We start from the raw sequence: 17833 nt of genomic DNA on the forward strand, positions 1-17833 counted from the left end.
AGACAATGCGAGATGGAATCCGTGAGCCAATTAATTACACCATAGAGCTTGGAGATCTAGTCACAAAAGTGAGTAAGGAAGATGTTATAAAAATTAAGTTCCAAAAGTCATAGGTGAGGCTTCCACTTCTGATCATCAGGAAGAAACTGGTACCAGACTTGTCTTTTTATGGTAAGCAAATATAAAACAAAAGAGAAGAGGCAACTTTTTTCATGCATTAGCCAAGAGACAGCAAGTAACTGTAAGTTGGCTTTTTCTTAAGTTCTGCCAAAAATTTGAGTGCCTGCTGGAATAAAATTCAGTACCCTTCAAAGAAAAACAACACGATCCAGACTCTCCACAGTGTAAAATATACAATGAAAATTACTGAACATGTGAAGAAACAGAAAAGGTGACCCACGGTCAAGAAAATTAAAAAGCAGCCAATACAAACTGTGTTCCACATATAAGAATTAGCTGACAAAAACTATAAAGCAGTATATCAATGATCTATTTCCTTATTTTTACAATATTTTTTAATGTTTATTTTTTGAGAGAGAGACACACACAGAGTACGAGTGGAGGAGGGGCAGAGAGAGAGGGAGACACAGAATCGGAAGCGGGCTCCAGGCTCTGAGCTGCCAGCACAGAGCCCAACGCGGGGCTTGAACTCATGAACTGAGAGATCATGACCTGAGCCAGAGTTGGAAGCTCAACCGACTGAGCCACTAGGTGTCCCCCAATTATCTATTTCTGAAAAAAAAAAGTTACACTAAAGCATGGTGGCCTAAAATAACAATTTATTACCTTCATAGGTTCTGTGCATCAGGAATTTGGGAGAAGCTTAGCTAGAAAGCTCTAGCTTAGGGCCTATGATGGCTAATTTTATGTGAACTTGGCTGGGCCACTGTGTCAGATATTTTGTCAAACATTATTCTAGATGTTCCTGTAAGATGTTTTTGTATGATGTTAGTATTTAAATCAGTGGATTCAGTCAAGCAGACTGCCCTCCATAATGCAGATGGGCCACATCTAATCAGTTGAAGGCCTGAACAGAACAAAAGCCAGACCTGCCCAGAGCAAGAGGGAATTGTGCCCAGAAAGGGCCTTCAGACTTTAATTGTGACATCAACTCTACCCTGAGTCTCCAGCCTGCCAGCCTACCCTGAAGATTTTAAACTTGACAGTCTCTGTAATTCCATGAGCTAGTTCATTAAAACAAATCTGTCTCTTTATACACATGTTCTATTAGTTCTGTTTCTCTAGAGACCCTGACTAATACAGGGCCTCTCACGAAATTTCAGTCAAGGTACAGGCCAGGCCTACAGTCATCCAAAGGCAGCTAACTCACATAACAGAAAAGCTGGTGTTGGCTCTTGGTGGGACATGTTAGTTCCTTCTCACGTGGGCTTCTCCACAGGCTCTTTGAATTCATGGTGTGGCAGCTGGCCTCCCCAAAAGCATATGATCTGAAAGAGGGAGAGCCAGGCAGAAACTGTCCTTTTTATGATCTGGCCTTGGAAGTCATATATAGATAGCATCATTCTGCCATATTCTATTCCTTAGAAACAAATCACTAAATCCAGTCCATTTTCAAAGGGAGGGAAGGAAGTTCCACCTTTTGAAAGGAAAATCTCAAAGAATTAAAGGAAAAGATGGACAAAATGGATGAAGAGATGAGGAATCCCAGCAAAATAATGGAGACTATAAAAAATAACCAAATGGAAATGCTAGATTTACAAAATATATCTGAAATGAAAAATTCACTGTACAAGATTGAAAGCAGATTAGGCAATGGCAGAAGAAAGTGTCAATGATCATGAATATAAATGAACAGAAATTATCCATCTGAATAAGACTGAAAAAAAATGTAAGAGAGTCCCAGTGACCTATGAAACAATATCAAAGTCCAACATACATATAGGATAAATAAAAGGAAAACTCCACAGAGGTACATCATAGTAAAACTGCTGAAAACAAAAAGATAAACATAATCTCTTAAAAACAACCAGAGGACAACCACTTAAGAAAATCCAACCCGTTTTCTATAGTTAAACATATAGTACCACATGACCCAGTTATTTCACTGGTAGGTATTTATCCAAAAGAAATGAAAACATGTCCACACAAAGAATTGAACATGAATGTTGACAGCAGCTTTATTTACAACAGTCTCAAAACAGAAACCACGCAATATCCATCAATAAGAGAATGGATAAATAATCTGTCATATGGCCATAAAAGGAAATACTACTCACCAGTAAAAAAATAACATTGATAAATCCCAAAACAATTATGCTGAAGAAGACAGTCCAAAATAATTCATACTGTATGATCCTACTTATGAAATTCAAAATTAGAATGGCAAAGATCAGATCAGTGGTTGCCTGAGGTAGAAGGTGTTGGGAAGAAAGAAGAACAGACAAAGGGGCACAAGAAATCCTATCATAATGAAAGATACGTTCTGTACCCTGATTGGGGTATGGTTTCACGCTGTATACAACTGTCAACATCATCACATTGTAAGTGGATAAAGTTTATTACATATAAATCATTCTTTGATAAAGCTGATTTTGAAAAACAATAGCCAGGAGGGAAAAACACATTATATATACAATGAGATGAATGAAAGTTAACCTCACAGCAAAAAGCAGTGGAGGCCAGAAGATGACAAAATGATATCCTCATAAGTAATGAAAGAAAACACAAAACAAAAAAACTTCCCAACCCAGAATTATTTATCGATCAAGAATATCCTTCAGAAATAAGGGTGAAATAAAGACATTTCAGATAACAAAAACTGAACTTGATGCTGGCAGACCTTAAACCAGAAGAAATGTTACAGAAAGTTTTCCAGACAAATGGGAGATAGACCCAGATGAAAATCTGGACCTTAAAAAAGAAAAGCAGAGCAGCGGCGGTGTTAAATATGTAGGTAAATGAAAAACACTACTTTTTTGTGCTCCTCTTAAGTGTAAACTGACAATTTAAATCTCATTATATTGTGGGATCTACAATGAATGTAGGTGTAAAATATATGACAAAACAGCACAAAGGCAGAGGGAGGCAAACAGTTATTATATTTTACATGAAGTGGTACAGTATTAGCTTTAAATTGACTATGAGAAGTTACAGGTACATATTATAATCCCTAGATTAACTGCTAAAAAAATAGGTACAGGTAAAAAAAATCCAATAAAGGAATTAAAGTATATAAAAAAATCAATTATCAAAAGAAATTAGGAAAAGAGGTATAGAGAAACAAACAAAATGGCACATTTAAACATAACCATATCAATAATTACATTATACTTAAATGGACTAAATACTCCAATTAAAAAACAGAGACAAACTAGATAAATAGCAAGACCCAACTATATGCTGTCTACAAGAACTACACTGTAAAAATAAGGACAGGGTGAAAATTAAAGAAGAAAGCAGATATATCATACAAACAGTAAGCAGAAGAAAGATGGTGAGGCTGTATTAATATCAAAGTAAACATCAAGCTGGGGTGTCTGGGGGGCTCAGTTGGTTAAGCCTCCAACTTGATTCAGGTCATAATCTCACGGTTTGTGAGTTCAAACCCTGCATCGGGTTCTCTGTTGTCAGCATAGAACCCACTTCAAATCCTCTGTCTCCCTTTCTCTCTCTGCCCCTCCCTTGCTTACTCTCTTTCTCACTCTCTTTAATAAACATTAAAAAAAAAGTTAACATCAAGCCAAAGAGTATGTAACCAGAGATAGAGATATTTTATAACGGTAGAAAGACAAAGAAGGTATAACAATGATAACTATCTATGTACCTAATGACAGAACTTCAAAATGCATAAAGCAAAAATTGAGAGAATTAAGGCAAACAGTTATAAACAAATTCACAATCATATTTGAAAAGTTTAACAACCCATTCTCAGTAATTGATAAAAAAAACTAGAGTAAAAACGTCAGTAAGAATCTAGAAGATTTGAACAATACTATCACACTAACTTGATCTGACCAACAATTACAGAATATTGTAATCAACAAATACAGAACAACATTCTATTTAATCGCAACTAAAACATGTCACCAAGAAAGACTATATGTTGAATTATAAAGTAAATTCAATACAATTTAAAAATTGACATTCTACAGAGTAGTTCTTGACTATAATGGAATTGAATTAAAAATCAACAAGAAGATATCTAGAGAATCCTCACATATTTGGACAGTAAACCACAAACTTCTAAATAACCCAAGAGTCAAAGAAACAAAAACAAAAACAAAAAGGAAAATTAGAAAATATTTCTAACTGAATAAAGAAAATATGCTACAGCAAAATCTGTGGGATAAGGCCAAAGTGGTGCACAAAGAGAAAATTATAGCTGTAAATATTTATACTAAAAAAAGAAGAAAGGTTTAAAATCAATAGCATAAATTTCTAACTTTGGAAAGAGAAAATTAAACTCAAAGTACAATGGAGAAATGATAAAAATAAGAGAAAAAAATCAATGACATAGGAAACAGAAAAATTGCAAAGCAAAATATTGAGTTTGTAAAAGATTAATAACATTGATAAATCTCTAGAGCAAGATGATCAAGAACAATAGAGATAAAACACAAATGACCCATTTGAGGAATGAAAACTGAGCCATTACTATAGACCCTACAGACAATAAAAGGAAAATTAGGTGTACAGATTTGTATTATGTCAACTTAAGCAAAGCTGTAATTCCATTTCCTAGAATTCTCCCCACTGAATAGTTCTGATTCAGTGTGCACCACATAAGTCATTATGGGTGAAATTTAAAAGGCAGAAATGAATCAACTCAGAAAATTGGTTCAGAATATGAAGTGCATTTGCAGCTCAAGCATACTGTCACTTATCTGCTGGCTCTGCCCTGCTAGGGCAGATTTCTTCCTTCAGCTTTTTTGACTCCTTAGCCAGGTGTATATTTAATACTGCTACAAACAGTGCCAGCTTCTTCAATAGGACATTCCAGTCATCAAAGTTGGAAGTCTTAGAGGCAATGAGAGCCCAGCATGGGTTCCAGTATGTCCTCATGGGGTCCCAGCTCATCCCCAGAGGTTATAATTTGTCTTTCTTTCCACCACTTCATCTTGTCTTCCTGACTGCTCTCGCTACTGACTTCAGGCTCCAGAACCAGACGTGAAATCAACAGCCTCACATAAACACTTTAGTCAGCTTGCACATTTGTATTAGGTCAAATCCCAATAAATTTGGCAAATTAGAAGAAATGGATAAATTCTTTTCAAGACAAGGTATCAAAACTTAAGAAAAATCAGATAACCTAATTAGACAGCCTTATACTTATTTAAGTCAATGGAATAGAACAGAGAACTGAGAAATAGACCCACAAATACACAGAAAAATAATTTTCAACAAAGGTGCCAAACTAACTAAATGTAAAAAGAAAACTCCTTTCAACAAATGGTGCTTGGAACAACTCGATATATATTTGAAAAAAATGAAACTCAACCTCTAAGCGATACTATACACACGAAATTACTTCAAGATGGACCACAGATTTAACTATAGTTTCTAAAAGAAAAACAGGAGAAAACCTTTGCCCCTTGGAGTAAACAAAGATTTCTTAAGACACAAAAAGTGCTATCTGTAAAGGAAAAGCTTAACAAGAAGACCATCAAAATTAAAGCTTTTCCGGGGTACCTGGGTGGCTCATTCAATGAAGTGCCCAGCTCTTTGTTTTAGCTCAGGTCATGATCTCACGGTTCATGGGTTCAAGCTCCGCATTGGGCTCTGCGCTGATAGTGCAGAGACTGCTTGGGATCCTCTCTCTCCCTTTCTCTCTCTCTGCCCCTGCCCTGCTCATTCTCTCTCTCTCTCTCAAAATAAACAAATAGGGATGCCTGGGTGGCTCAGTCAGTTAAGCATCTGACTCTTGGTTTCTGCTCAGGTCATGATCTCACAGTTTGTGAGTTTGAGCCCCGCACTGGGCTCAGAGCTAATGGTGCAGAGCCTGCTTGGGATTCTCTCTCTCTCCCTGTCTCTGCCCCTCCCCTGATCGTGCTCTCTCTCTCCTCTCTCTCTCTCTCTCAAAATAAATAAACTTAAATAACTAATTAAAACTTTCCTTATCAATAGACACCATAAAGAAAATTGAAAGGCAAACCACACTGGAAGAAAATGTTCATGATGTATATATCTGATAAAGAACTACACAGCATTAATAGAACAACAAATAAACCAATTAAAAACTGAGCAAAGGACTTGAAAAGACACTGCACAAAAGATATACCAATGACCAACAGGCCCATGAAAAGGCACTCCACATTATGAGTCATTAGAGAAACACAAATTAAAACCATAATTCGAGTATTTCAGACTTGTTAGGAGGACTAAAATTAAAATACTGACCATACCAAATGTTGGCAAGGATGTGGAAATACTGGAATTCTCGTTGGTTGATGGTGAAAGAGTAAAATGGTACAACCACTTGGGAAAAGTTTGAGTATTATAAAGTTAAACATATACATATCTACCCTAGGACCCACCTGTTCTATTCTTAGCTATAGTACCCAACAGAATCCAAAACACTCATCCCCAAAAAGATTTGCACAAGAATTATTTACACCTTCGTTCCTAATAGCTCTAAACTAGACATAAGTCAAATGTTCAACCAAAAAAGGAATACATAAATTGTGGCATAATCATATCAGGAATATACCAATACACGTAACCATGTGGATGAATCTCAAAACATTATGGTGCCTGAAAGTAACAGACACACAAGAGTACATACATATTAGGATTCCATTCATGTGAAGTTTAATAATAGGTAAAATTCATCCATGGTGACAAAAACCAGGAAAGGTAACGCCAATTAAGGGTTTGAATTAACTGGTAGGGGGCACATAGAAACTTCCTGGGTGCAGAAATATCCTACATCTTCAGTAGGGTACCGATTAAACGGGAATATTCGTTTGTCAAAACTCACCAGAATACACACTTAAGATTTAAATTTTATCTCAATTTTATGTAAATTTTATTTCAATATAAAAAGAAAAAAATTCACTTATGAAAATTTCAACAGTCTTCAATAGGATGAAATTATATTTTTCGGAGCAGCATATTTTGAAGCAAATCCCAAGAGAACTTTATTTTTAATCACTTAAGATTTAATGAGGACTGTAAAAGTAAAAATTCAGGGGTGCCTGGGTGGCTCAGCTGGTTAAGCGTCCAACTCCGGCTCAGGTCCTGATCTCACAGTTAGTGAGTTTGAGCCCCACACTGGGCTCTCTATTATCAGCTCGGAGTCCACTTCAGATCCTCTGTCCCCCTCTATCTCTCCCCCTCTGCCCCCCCTTGCATGTGCGTGCAAACTCTCTCTCGCAAAAATTAATATTCAAAAAAAAAAGTAAAAATTTAGATATCCTATCAAATTTATTAACACGAATACTGCTCTGAAATGTAAGGAGCTCAACAGAGAACTACTGTGGCCTCTCTTTCCACTTAAGACCAATTGGTTTTGTGATACTACAACCTTTAAGTAGAATGTCAATGGACTAAATTCTTGCGTAAATGGAAAAAGGTAACAGGAAGTAAAATAAAAATATATATATAGTAAAAGGAAGGCATCATACCTGTTGGGAGAGGTATATATATCCTTTTTTCTAATCTCCTTCTCAAAGCTTCATCAATGTCCCATGGGAAATTAGTAGCAGCCAATACCATAACCATTTTGGAGGGATCATCATTCTCTAAAGCTCCTCCAACTCCTATAAATGGTAAGGGCAAAAGAAGGAGTTTTTCTTACTGTTCCTTATTCTTTCATTCAACTCACATCTCTAAGCATCAGCCACAGGCTTCGTCATAGGCTCAATGACGAAAATAATGCAGTCCTTCTGACCTCTGTATGGTGGCAGAACCAGACACATCAACAGATAACTACAAAACAAGGAGGTAACGATTTACATCATGTAATCCAATAAGAAAAATATTTTTTTTCTGTAAGAAAATGAATATAGATTTAATTTGCTCTGAAAAGAAAAGGCATGGGAGATTATGCTGTTTTCTTCCTTATTTTTTTAAATCATGAAGTTCCTCAAAAAAAATTTTATTTTAGTTGTCAGTCTAATTTATTTTCTCAAGAATAAAAAGGTTCACATCTACTAATGTACTAGCATGCAATCATAACATTTGTTGCAGGTTATATACTGCAACAATTTTATCCTTCAAACTTCTAAGTGACTTGTTAAAAATCAACAAAAAATTTGAGAATAAACCTAATAATCAGTCACTACTGAAAATAGCATTTCTTTTCATACCAAACAAAATATATGCACATTGAGTCTACTTTTTCAGAATTAAAATTTTAGAATAAGAAGCTTCAGATTACACAATGGCAACTCTGGAAAATGTTCAGTGAAAAAAAAAAAACATCAAAAACTCCACAAAGTTTATTGATAAGAGTTTCTAGTTGTAGCCTGGCATAACAAAGTAGAGAATTTATTTTTTTTTAATTTTTTTTAATGTTTATTTCTTTTTGAGAGAGAGAGAGAGAGAGAGAGACGTGAGTGGGGAGGGGCAGAGGGAGAGGGAGACACAGAATCTGAAGCAGGCTCCCGGCTCTGAGCTGTCAGCACAAAGTCCAATGCAGGGCTCCAACCCACGAACCATGAGATCGTGACCTGAGCCGAAGTCAGACATTTAACCGAATGAGCCACCCAGGCGCCCCACAAAGTAGTGAATTTAAAGCAACCCAGTTCAATACGGTATTTTCTTAATAAATTATTACTAAACTCCTGATTCAACCATTGCCACAAAGAATCAAGCTCTCCAGGCTGCCTGTGTGGCTTAGTTGTTAAGTATCTGACTTTGACTCAGGTTATGATCTCATAGTTTGGGAGTTCGAGCCCCACACTGGGTGAGCTCAAGACCTGCTTGGGTAGCCCTGCTTTTCTCTCTCTTCTTCTCCCTCTATCTTTCTATCTGCCCCTCCTGGGATTTTCTCTCTGCCCTTCACTCACTTGTGCCCTTTCTCTCTTTCTCTCTCTTTCTCTCACTCTCTCCTTCTCTCTCTCTCTCTCAAAGAAAAGAAAAAAAAGAAAGAAAAAGTAATCAAGCTATCCAACTAATAAGCAACAGAACTGTAGTCACAAATACCCCTCGATGAAATTCAGCTAAATTTATATTCAGTGATATTTTTAAAACATCTAATAGGTTTCCTCTAGATCCCTCCCCAAAAATATAACATACTCACTCTTTTCTTTCATACTTCAGCAGAAATTAAAATGATAAACGTTTTGAGGGGAGGACTTGTACTACATTGTTTTATGTATCTTACAGTGCCTGGCACCATATAGAACACACACTACAAGTATTCAGTAAGTATCTATAGCTGGTGTATAACCTTATTTGTTTTGAAACAGCACATTCTGGATATTAACGCATTTTACATATACCACACAACTACCAGAATAATAAACCTCTAAAAGAAGGCTCTGGCCCATCACTCTCTTCCTTCAATGACATTCCTTTGGCAGAGAAACTTCTGCCAAAGCTTCAAAGCCCAACTCAGCTATTCCCTTCCATGATTCCCTTAGTCTGGGTGGCACCTTTCCTACTGTGTTTTCACTACACCCAGAGGTCAGTTCTACCACACAACTTATAATGTATTGTTAAGTTGCCTGCTTCCCAACTAGACCAGTGGTTCTACTATCTGGTTTCATGCTCCTTTTATTTTTTTTAAGTTTATTTATTTATTTTGAGACAGAGAGAGAGAGAGAGAGAGAGAGAATCCCAAGCAGGCTCCGAGCTGTCAGCACAGAGCCTGCCCGACGCAGGGCTCGAACCCATGAACCGTGAGATCACGACCTGAGCTGAAATCGAGAGTCAGACATTTAACCAACTGCGTCACCCAGGCGCCCCTCAGGCTCCTTTTACACTCTTAAAAATTATTGAGCTCCAAAGAGCTTTTGTCTGTGTGGAATATAACTATCAATATTTAGCATGAGAAATTAAAATGGAGAATTTTTAAAAATATTAATTCATTTTAATATAATAATGAATCTATTATTTGTTAATGTAAATACCATTTTATGAAAAATAACTATGATTTTCAAAACCAAAAAGAAACCAGTAAGAAGAGTGGCATTTTCTTACATTTTTGTAAATCTCTTTAATGTCTGACTCAACAGAGAACAGCTGGACTCTCATATCTGCTTCTGCTTTCCACCTATTATGACATCCGAAATGTCTTGTAGTCTCTGAAAAACTACACTGTATTCTCGGAGAGAGAATGAGAATCAGAAAGAGCAAATAACGTCTTGATATTATCATGAAAATAGTTTAGCCTTTGCAGACCTTTTCAAAGGGTCTTAAAGGGGTCCTGGGGCCCCGGACCACATCTCCGGAACCTCTGCTCTTAATAGTTAAGTCCTTGCAGACCATGACGTTCCTTTGCTTTGTAACTTCAGAACCTGAAATGGTACGTGATTCATGACAGGTATGCAAGAAGTGCTTTTCCTGAGTGCACGAACAAATGGGGGGATGAACAAATGATCACAAATAAATTCGGGCTGCCTTCTAGTCCCTTCCCTGACAATTGCCACAATATGAATCTCCACAAAATTCAGAAAGGAAATATAATGGTTGGGTGACAGTAATTAAATATCAATTACCATCCATCTGAATGAGTAGTTCAGACTTGACTCTGCGACTTGCCTCGTGTTCATCAGAGGTTCCTCTTCGACTGCAGATGGAATCTATCTCATCAATGAAGATTGTGGTGGGTGCATAAAATCTAGCCTTTGTGAAAAATATTTTAAAGAAACCATTTAATGAGCTCATAAAATAATCTGATTTTTTTAATGCCATTTCCTCCTCCTAAGGAAATGGTAAAAACAAAAAGAGCAGAAATTTTGCACTGCTTTAATGTCACCATGTGGTTACCAACAGGGATTAAATCATTTATATCACATAAAGGAAATTTCTAAAAATAAAAGCTTTTTGGTTGGTGAAGGTAGCTGACATACATGGGGATTCATAATACTATTATTTATACTTTCTGTATTTGAAAATTTCCAAAATACAAATCTTTTTAAAGACAAATTACCAATCACCATCCTCAAACATACATACTTTCTTAAATAACTACCGCAAATCCCTTATGAAAAAGGAACAAACGTCAATGATAGATCAATTTGATTTTTAAAATATACATTACAAAATACTCTGCTCAGCCAGCTCGTTAGAAATACAGAAATATCAAACATACACAATTCCAAAGTGTCTTCAACCCTCACTGGAAAGGATGCTGAAGGGCCTTCTCTTATGTCAGAGAGGAAAACACACATCAACTACTCCACAAAACCCACTACCCCATATCTTCCTCATGGGTCAAGAACTGTTCAACTATAAGTCCATTTGCCCTTTTAAAAACAGATCCCCAGGTGAATGGATCTAGATTTATAGGGATATCATTGGCCTACACAAACAGTACTTTGAAATCTGAATATATAGATCATCACTCACCATTTCAAACAAGAGACGGACTAACTTCTCAGATTCACCTCTATATTTAGATGTCAATGTAGAAGAGGAAACATTGAAGAATGTTGTGCCACATTCGGTGGCAACAGCTTTAGCTAGCATAGTCTTCCCAGTGCCGGGGGGTCCAACCATCAATACGCCCTGAAATTTCAAAAGATGTATTAAATGTTTTATCAGATTAAATTACATTCTTATAAAGTATCATCAGCTATTGACATACATAAAAATTCCCATCAAAAGGTAAACCCAATTATCACAGTGAAATCATGGTGCATTTGATATGAGTATCATTTTACAGAGTAAAAAAAAATGAAGACTGATTTCATAAAATGTCTCAAATCAGAGGTAGTCAGAAATGGGTGTTACAACAAAAGGCCCAGACAAGAAGAAATCTTCTGATAACATTTCGAAAGAACCTACCCAGGGGCACCTGGGTGGCTCAGTTGGTTAAGCGTCCAACTCTTGGTTTCGGCTCAGGTCATGATCTCACGGTTCATGAGTTTGAGCCACACTCTGGGCTCTGTGCTGTCAGTGTGGAGTCTGCTTGGGTTTCTGTCTCTCTTAGTCTCTCTCTGGTCCTCCCCCACTCATACTCTCGCTCTCAAAATAAACAAATAAATTAAAAAAAAAAAAAAAAGAACCGACCCAATTTTCTTAAACCTGGAAGAAGATACGTATGTATAGTCTTGAGCACTGCTTAAGAATGACTGCTCTATTTAAACATTAAATAAGGGGCGCCTGGGTGGCTCAGTCGGTTGAGCTTCTGACTTCGGCTCAGGTCATGATCTCACGGTTCGTGGGTTCAAGCCCCACGTCAGGCTCTGTGCTGACAGCTCAGAGCCTGGAGCTTGTTTCAGATTCTGTGTCTCCCTCTCTCTCTGACCCTCCCCCACTCATGCTCTGTCTCTGTCTCAAAAATAAATAAACATTTAAAAAAAATAATTAAAAAAAATAATAATAAATAAACATAAAATAAAACCTTTTCTACCACATCTAGTAGAATTACATATTCCTTGCCCTCCTAAGGGACAAAACCAATCTTCCACAATACATAATACACAGTTTTTAATCAAAACTAGATCCACTTATCAGTTAGTAAGGTAACTGAAATCTAGGGGCAATTCAAGCATAACCAATTTAGCTAGCATTTCGTCAGCTTAATGTGCCAGACAATAGTTTACATACGATAGTGTTACCGATGAAAGAGCCACTAAATATAACAGACTCAAAACTACATTTTAGTTACTTAATACCTTTGAAAACAAAACTATTCTGTAAAAATAAATCAATAAGGAGTAAAAATTATTCAAGAACACCAATCCTTTAGTGTTGAAGACTACTGGATTTTCAGATACTTCCTATTTTCTTCTGACACTTTTAATGGGAGTGCAGATATACAGGTGACGCTACATTTCTTTTGTATAATAGTGGATGATCTTAATAATTCTTTCCCATTTATTTGGCTTAATAAGCTTCTGGGGATTTACATTTTGAAAACTATGTGCACATAAAAGTTTCAGAAATTTAGAAACTGTCCAAACCCTTTTCTAGTGTAAAAATTAAGAAAAGGAAAACTCTTTTGAAATAGAGCCTGGAGGCCAGAAGGGGGAGTTCTCACACCCTACAACCCCTAGTCGATTGCAGACCCAACGGGAAGAGATCGGTCTTGCAAGTCTATGCTACCTTAGCTACTTTACCACCCCAGCAGGAGGAAGAAAGGTTTTTCTACTCCCCTGGCAACAGTCCAGCCAATGAAAGAGTGTCATAACCCAGCCAATGAAAAACCACTATACTTTAACCTTACACTTTGCTCCAATAGACTTTTCCTTTTTTTTTTTTTTTTTTTAATGTTTATTTATTTCGACAGAGAGAGAAGCAGCAGTGTGGAGGGGGTGCAGGGACAGAGAGAGAGAGAGAGAGAGCGAGGGAGAATCCCAAGCAGGCTTCCTGCTGTCAGTGCAGAGGCCAACTCAGTACTCTAAATCAAGAGTCCGACAGTCAGATGCTTAGCTGACTGAGCCACCCAGGAGCCCCTCCAATACACTTTTTCTTTGCAACAGGCCTCCCAATTTCCCCTTTCCTCTATAAAAGAGTGTTCCTCTCCTTTGTTCTCCAGTCTTGCCTATGGTTCTGCCATAGCTTGCTTATCCTAAATTGCAATTCTCTGCTATTCCTAAATAAACCCAGTTTTTGCTGATAAAGTAACTGAGTTTTATTTTTCAGGTTAACACAGCTATAGAATTCAGACACCCAGAAAGAGCAGAGGTCACTAGGATTTAAAACACTACTTTTATAAAAAGTATTTTGCTTTGCAAGGAGCCTTTAACGGTGTATGAGATTGGTATTTTGGAAACTGTAAAAACAACTAATACAGCACAGCTATAGCCAAATTCATTATTTCTTTTTCTAATGTCCCCTTGGAATGCCCTTCTCAGTTCCTGTAATGTCCTTCAATGGGGCCACCTCCAACAGGAGCTAATTTCCAAAATTAGCATCTGTACATAGATAGATTCACACAGTACAGTATTTATAAACGTCAGCTCCTCTTTCAATTATCTCCTCGGTTTCCTGTATCTCCTTCTCTATCGGCTCCTTCCCTCAGTATATAAACAGACTTAAATCTGTCCTGTTAACAAAAAATCCTTCACTCGACCCTACATATCCTCTAGCTACTATTCACCTCGCCTTACCTTCTCAGCCAACCTTCTTAAAGAAATGGTATGTGTTTACTATTTTTTCTTTATGAGCTACAATCCGCCTTCTGCCTCCACTAATTCACTAAAACTGCCCAATTTACTAATGCCAGGGTCATTTTTCAACTTCTGTCGTTTCTCCTTCTCTCTGTCCACTGAGGGTGCTGATACCTAACGTTCATTCCCTTCTTCCTGAAACGCTTTCTCCCTGGGTTAATTCTATGACCCTCTTCCTTCCCTGAGACTCCTCCTACTTGGGACTCTCTTCAGTGCCTTTCGGGTCTCCTTTTCCTCTGCCCTTTACATTATCAAAGCGATTCCAAGCCTTTTGCTCTTTTCCCTTTATAGACCTCCTTGAATCATCTCATCCACATGTATATTCTCACTATTTTAATTTAAATCCAAACTCTGTCCTAAGCTCCACACCTCTGTTTCCAATTACTTGCTGAGTATTTACCTAAACATATTTTGTTTCTATTTAAACCTGCGCCTCTTCTCAATTTCCAGTGTTAGTTTATAGTGTGCATGCTGTATAATAAAGGATTGGGCTGTTTTTCCCCCCAGTTCCCGGGAGGTGGAGACCACAAATCCTCGGAATTTCCAAAGTGACAGGAGTGTCTTTGTTGTTTCATTTGAATCCTGAAATTTTATGTTAATGTGGTGACTCATGGTAGGCCCCTATATAGTTTATGCTAATGAGATAATTCAGATGGTAGCTGGCCTTGCCAGAAAAACCAACCATAGGATCAGAGCGTTAGGACTTTGAGCCAACTTTGGGTTGAGTGATGTCAACTAGACCTCTAGAGAAAGGAGACTGGAGACTGAGACACGTGGGCAGTGATTCAATCAATCCCAGCTATGTAATGAAACCCCAATAAAAACCCTCCACAGTGAGGCTTGAGGGAGCTTCCTTGCTGGCAGGACTCTATGTGTTGTCACACACCCATGTGCTAGGAGGGCAAAGCAACCTGACTCTATGGACAAAAAAACAACAGCAGCTTCGCTTCCGGCATCCTCCTGATCTTGCCCCTATGTGCTTCTTCCCTTGGCTAGTCCCGATTTGCCTCCATTTGCTATGATAAAAATTGTGATTGTAAGTACAATGCTTTCCTAAGGTCTGTGAGTCATTCTAGAGAATTGCCAAATCTAAGGGGATAGTAAGAACCCCCAAATTTATAGCCAGCTGGCCAGAAGTGAAGGAGACCTGGGGACGCCCAAGTAGGCAGCTGGCATCTGAAGTGAGGACAGTCCCACGGAAAAGTGCCTTCAACCTATGAGATTTGGCCCAAAGTAGCTGGTGTCCCAAGTAACTGCACACTCCTTCAATTAAGCCTGGAATTTGGGGGTCATACAACTGGTCCCTCTTCCTCATCCCTAAAACTATTAGTCATATCTTTTATATATCTCATAAATCCACCCATTTTTCACTGGCCAAATAACAAATGCCTTTGTTCAGGTCCTCACTGCTCAGCTCGACTGGTGCAACATCTTCTTAATCAGATTCCTCATCTATGTCCATCAGTGCCCATCTCCAGTCCATCCTCCATACTTCTGGTCAAGGTGATCTTTCTACGTTTGCAAATCACCCTCCTGCTAAAGACTTACAGAGCTTGGGGCGCCCGGGTGACTCAGTCGGTTAAGCCTCCAACTCTTGATTTCGGCTCGGGTCATGATCCCACAGTTTTTGAGTTCAAGCCCTTCGTCGGGCTCCACCCTGACAGCACTGAGTCCACTTGGGATTCTCTCTCCCTCCCTCTCTGCCCCTCCCCCCCTGCTTGCTCTCTTTCTCTCAAAATAAATAAGTAAACTTTATAAAAAAAAGATTTACAGGGCTCATCGTGATAGGTGGGTTTATGCCTACTATTCCTGCTGTCTTAAAGCTCTTTTTTTTTTTTTAACGTTTTTTTATTTATTTTTGAGACAGAGAGAGACAGAGCATGAGCAGGGGAGGGGCAGAGAGAGAGGGAGACACAGAATCTGAAACAGGCTCCAGGCTCCGAGCGGTCAGCACAGAGCCCGACGCAGGGCTCGAACTCACGGACCGGGAGATCATGACCTGAGCTGAAGTCGGCCACTTAACCGACTGAGCCACCCAGGCACCCCTTAAACCTCCTTTAAATACCTACTTTTAAATACCTACTTTTCTCTCTTTTAAATATCGTTTTAACAGTTACAATAAAAAGGGAATATACAGTAATATGTTACCAAAATTTGGTAGATTTGTAACAGTCCACAAAAGTTTTTAAATTGTAGAAGACAATCAAAATGCTATGGGTATTCCAAGCTATTTGTGTAAATACACAATTTCTCCTCTTCTTTACTGTAAGGCATGTCCAAAGAGAAAGAGATATTGAGAAGAGAAACAGACCTTCCTACGTGATTCAGAAGGGCAAAGGAAGATCATGGTTTTATTTCACTCTACCAGTCAGATTTGCCTGTGACTAAGACCAAACAAAGTTCCAGGCAGCCATTGTCAGAAGGTTCTTTTTTAAGATGTCAAAATAAAAGCAACGGACTTGGGAACTAGCCCCGGGCAGACTTTTTAATCTAAAGTAGAGGGCATGGGGCGCCTGGGTGGCGCAGTCGGTTAAGCGTCCGACTTCAGCCAGGTCACGATCTCGCCGTCCATGAGTTCGAGCCCCGCGTCAGGCTCTGGGCTGATGGCTCGGAGCCCGGAGCCTGTTTCCGATTCTGTGTCTCCCTCTCTCTCTGCCCCTCCCCCGTTCATGCTCTGTCTCTCTCTGTCCCAAAAATAAATAAACGTTGAAAAAAAAATTTTTTTTTAAAATAATAAAGTAGAGGGCATGTCTTAGAATTATACCACGCTTAACTGAAGTGACCAAAATAATTAACAGTGAGAAATACGTCAACTTTTAGAAAGGCATTTATTTGATCAAACACTTATTCTATGAGATTCCCTGCTGTTTAGGGGCACCTGGCTGGCTCTGTTGGGAGAGCATGCAACTCCTGACCTTGAGGTCGTTGAGTCTGAGCCCCAGGTGAGGTGTACAGATAACCAAATAAATAAATAAATAAATAAATAAATAAATAAATAGACTCTTTAATTTGCTTCTTAATTTTTTTATCTACAGAAATAGACATCTAGAAAATTCTTAAAGCTAATCCCTAGCTTGGCAAACCGGAGGGGCGTGACTTAACTGAAGACGGTAATTTCAACGCTCTGTCCCTCTCTTGCCATGCAGAGGCAACACACCTCAACTACAAATTCAAATCCAGGTATTTGGGGGGTACACAAACCTCCTCCAGCTTTTACTCACTGTGCTAACAAACACATAAAGAAACCACAATGGTGTCTTTCATGATCACGTAAGCCACACTTTTATACCTATTTTATTTTAATACATGCTCACCTTCCACGGCCTTCTAATCCCTTTGAAAAAGTCAGGCATCCACATTGGCAGAACAACAGCTTCCCTGAGCAACTTCTTAGCTTCTTCCAAATCTGCTATGTCATCCCTTTGCAACGACAGCAAAGTTTCGTGTTTATTCAAGGACACCTCTGACTTATGGGCAATACTAATTCTTTTAAACTTTTTATTTATGAAGTTATTATTACATTAAGAACATGATTTCATTAATACTGCATAAAATGATCAGTGAAAACATATGGCAGTTATTAATTAGGA

General features: G+C 38.2%; 1 protein-coding gene and 1 non-coding gene across 6 annotated transcripts in view; one reads left to right on the forward strand and one right to left on the reverse strand.

Moving 5' to 3' along the window:
* KATNAL1 (katanin catalytic subunit A1 like 1) overlaps positions 1–17833 on the reverse strand; it is an 82416-nt gene that overhangs the window by 9473 nt on the left and 55110 nt on the right. For all 5 annotated transcript variants that reach the window (XM_027064626.2, XM_027064627.2, XM_027064628.2 and 2 more), the window contains 4 exons: positions 17558–17663; positions 11476–11634; positions 10623–10749; positions 7584–7718 (listed from right to left, as the gene is read on the reverse strand). In XM_027064626.2, coding sequence (XP_026920427.2) covers positions 7584–7718; positions 10623–10749; positions 11476–11634; positions 17558–17663 — 527 coding nt within the window. The remainder of the gene's footprint in view (positions 1–7583; positions 7719–10622; positions 10750–11475; positions 11635–17557; positions 17664–17833) is intronic.
* TRNAR-UCG (transfer RNA arginine (anticodon UCG)) lies at positions 12230–12314 on the forward strand. Its single transcript has one exon. It is a non-coding gene; the product is annotated as a tRNA-Arg (tRNA).

This window comes from Acinonyx jubatus, chromosome A1, assembly GCF_027475565.1.
Source record: "Acinonyx jubatus isolate Ajub_Pintada_27869175 chromosome A1, VMU_Ajub_asm_v1.0, whole genome shotgun sequence".
Taxonomy (NCBI): domain Eukaryota; kingdom Metazoa; phylum Chordata; class Mammalia; order Carnivora; family Felidae; genus Acinonyx; species Acinonyx jubatus.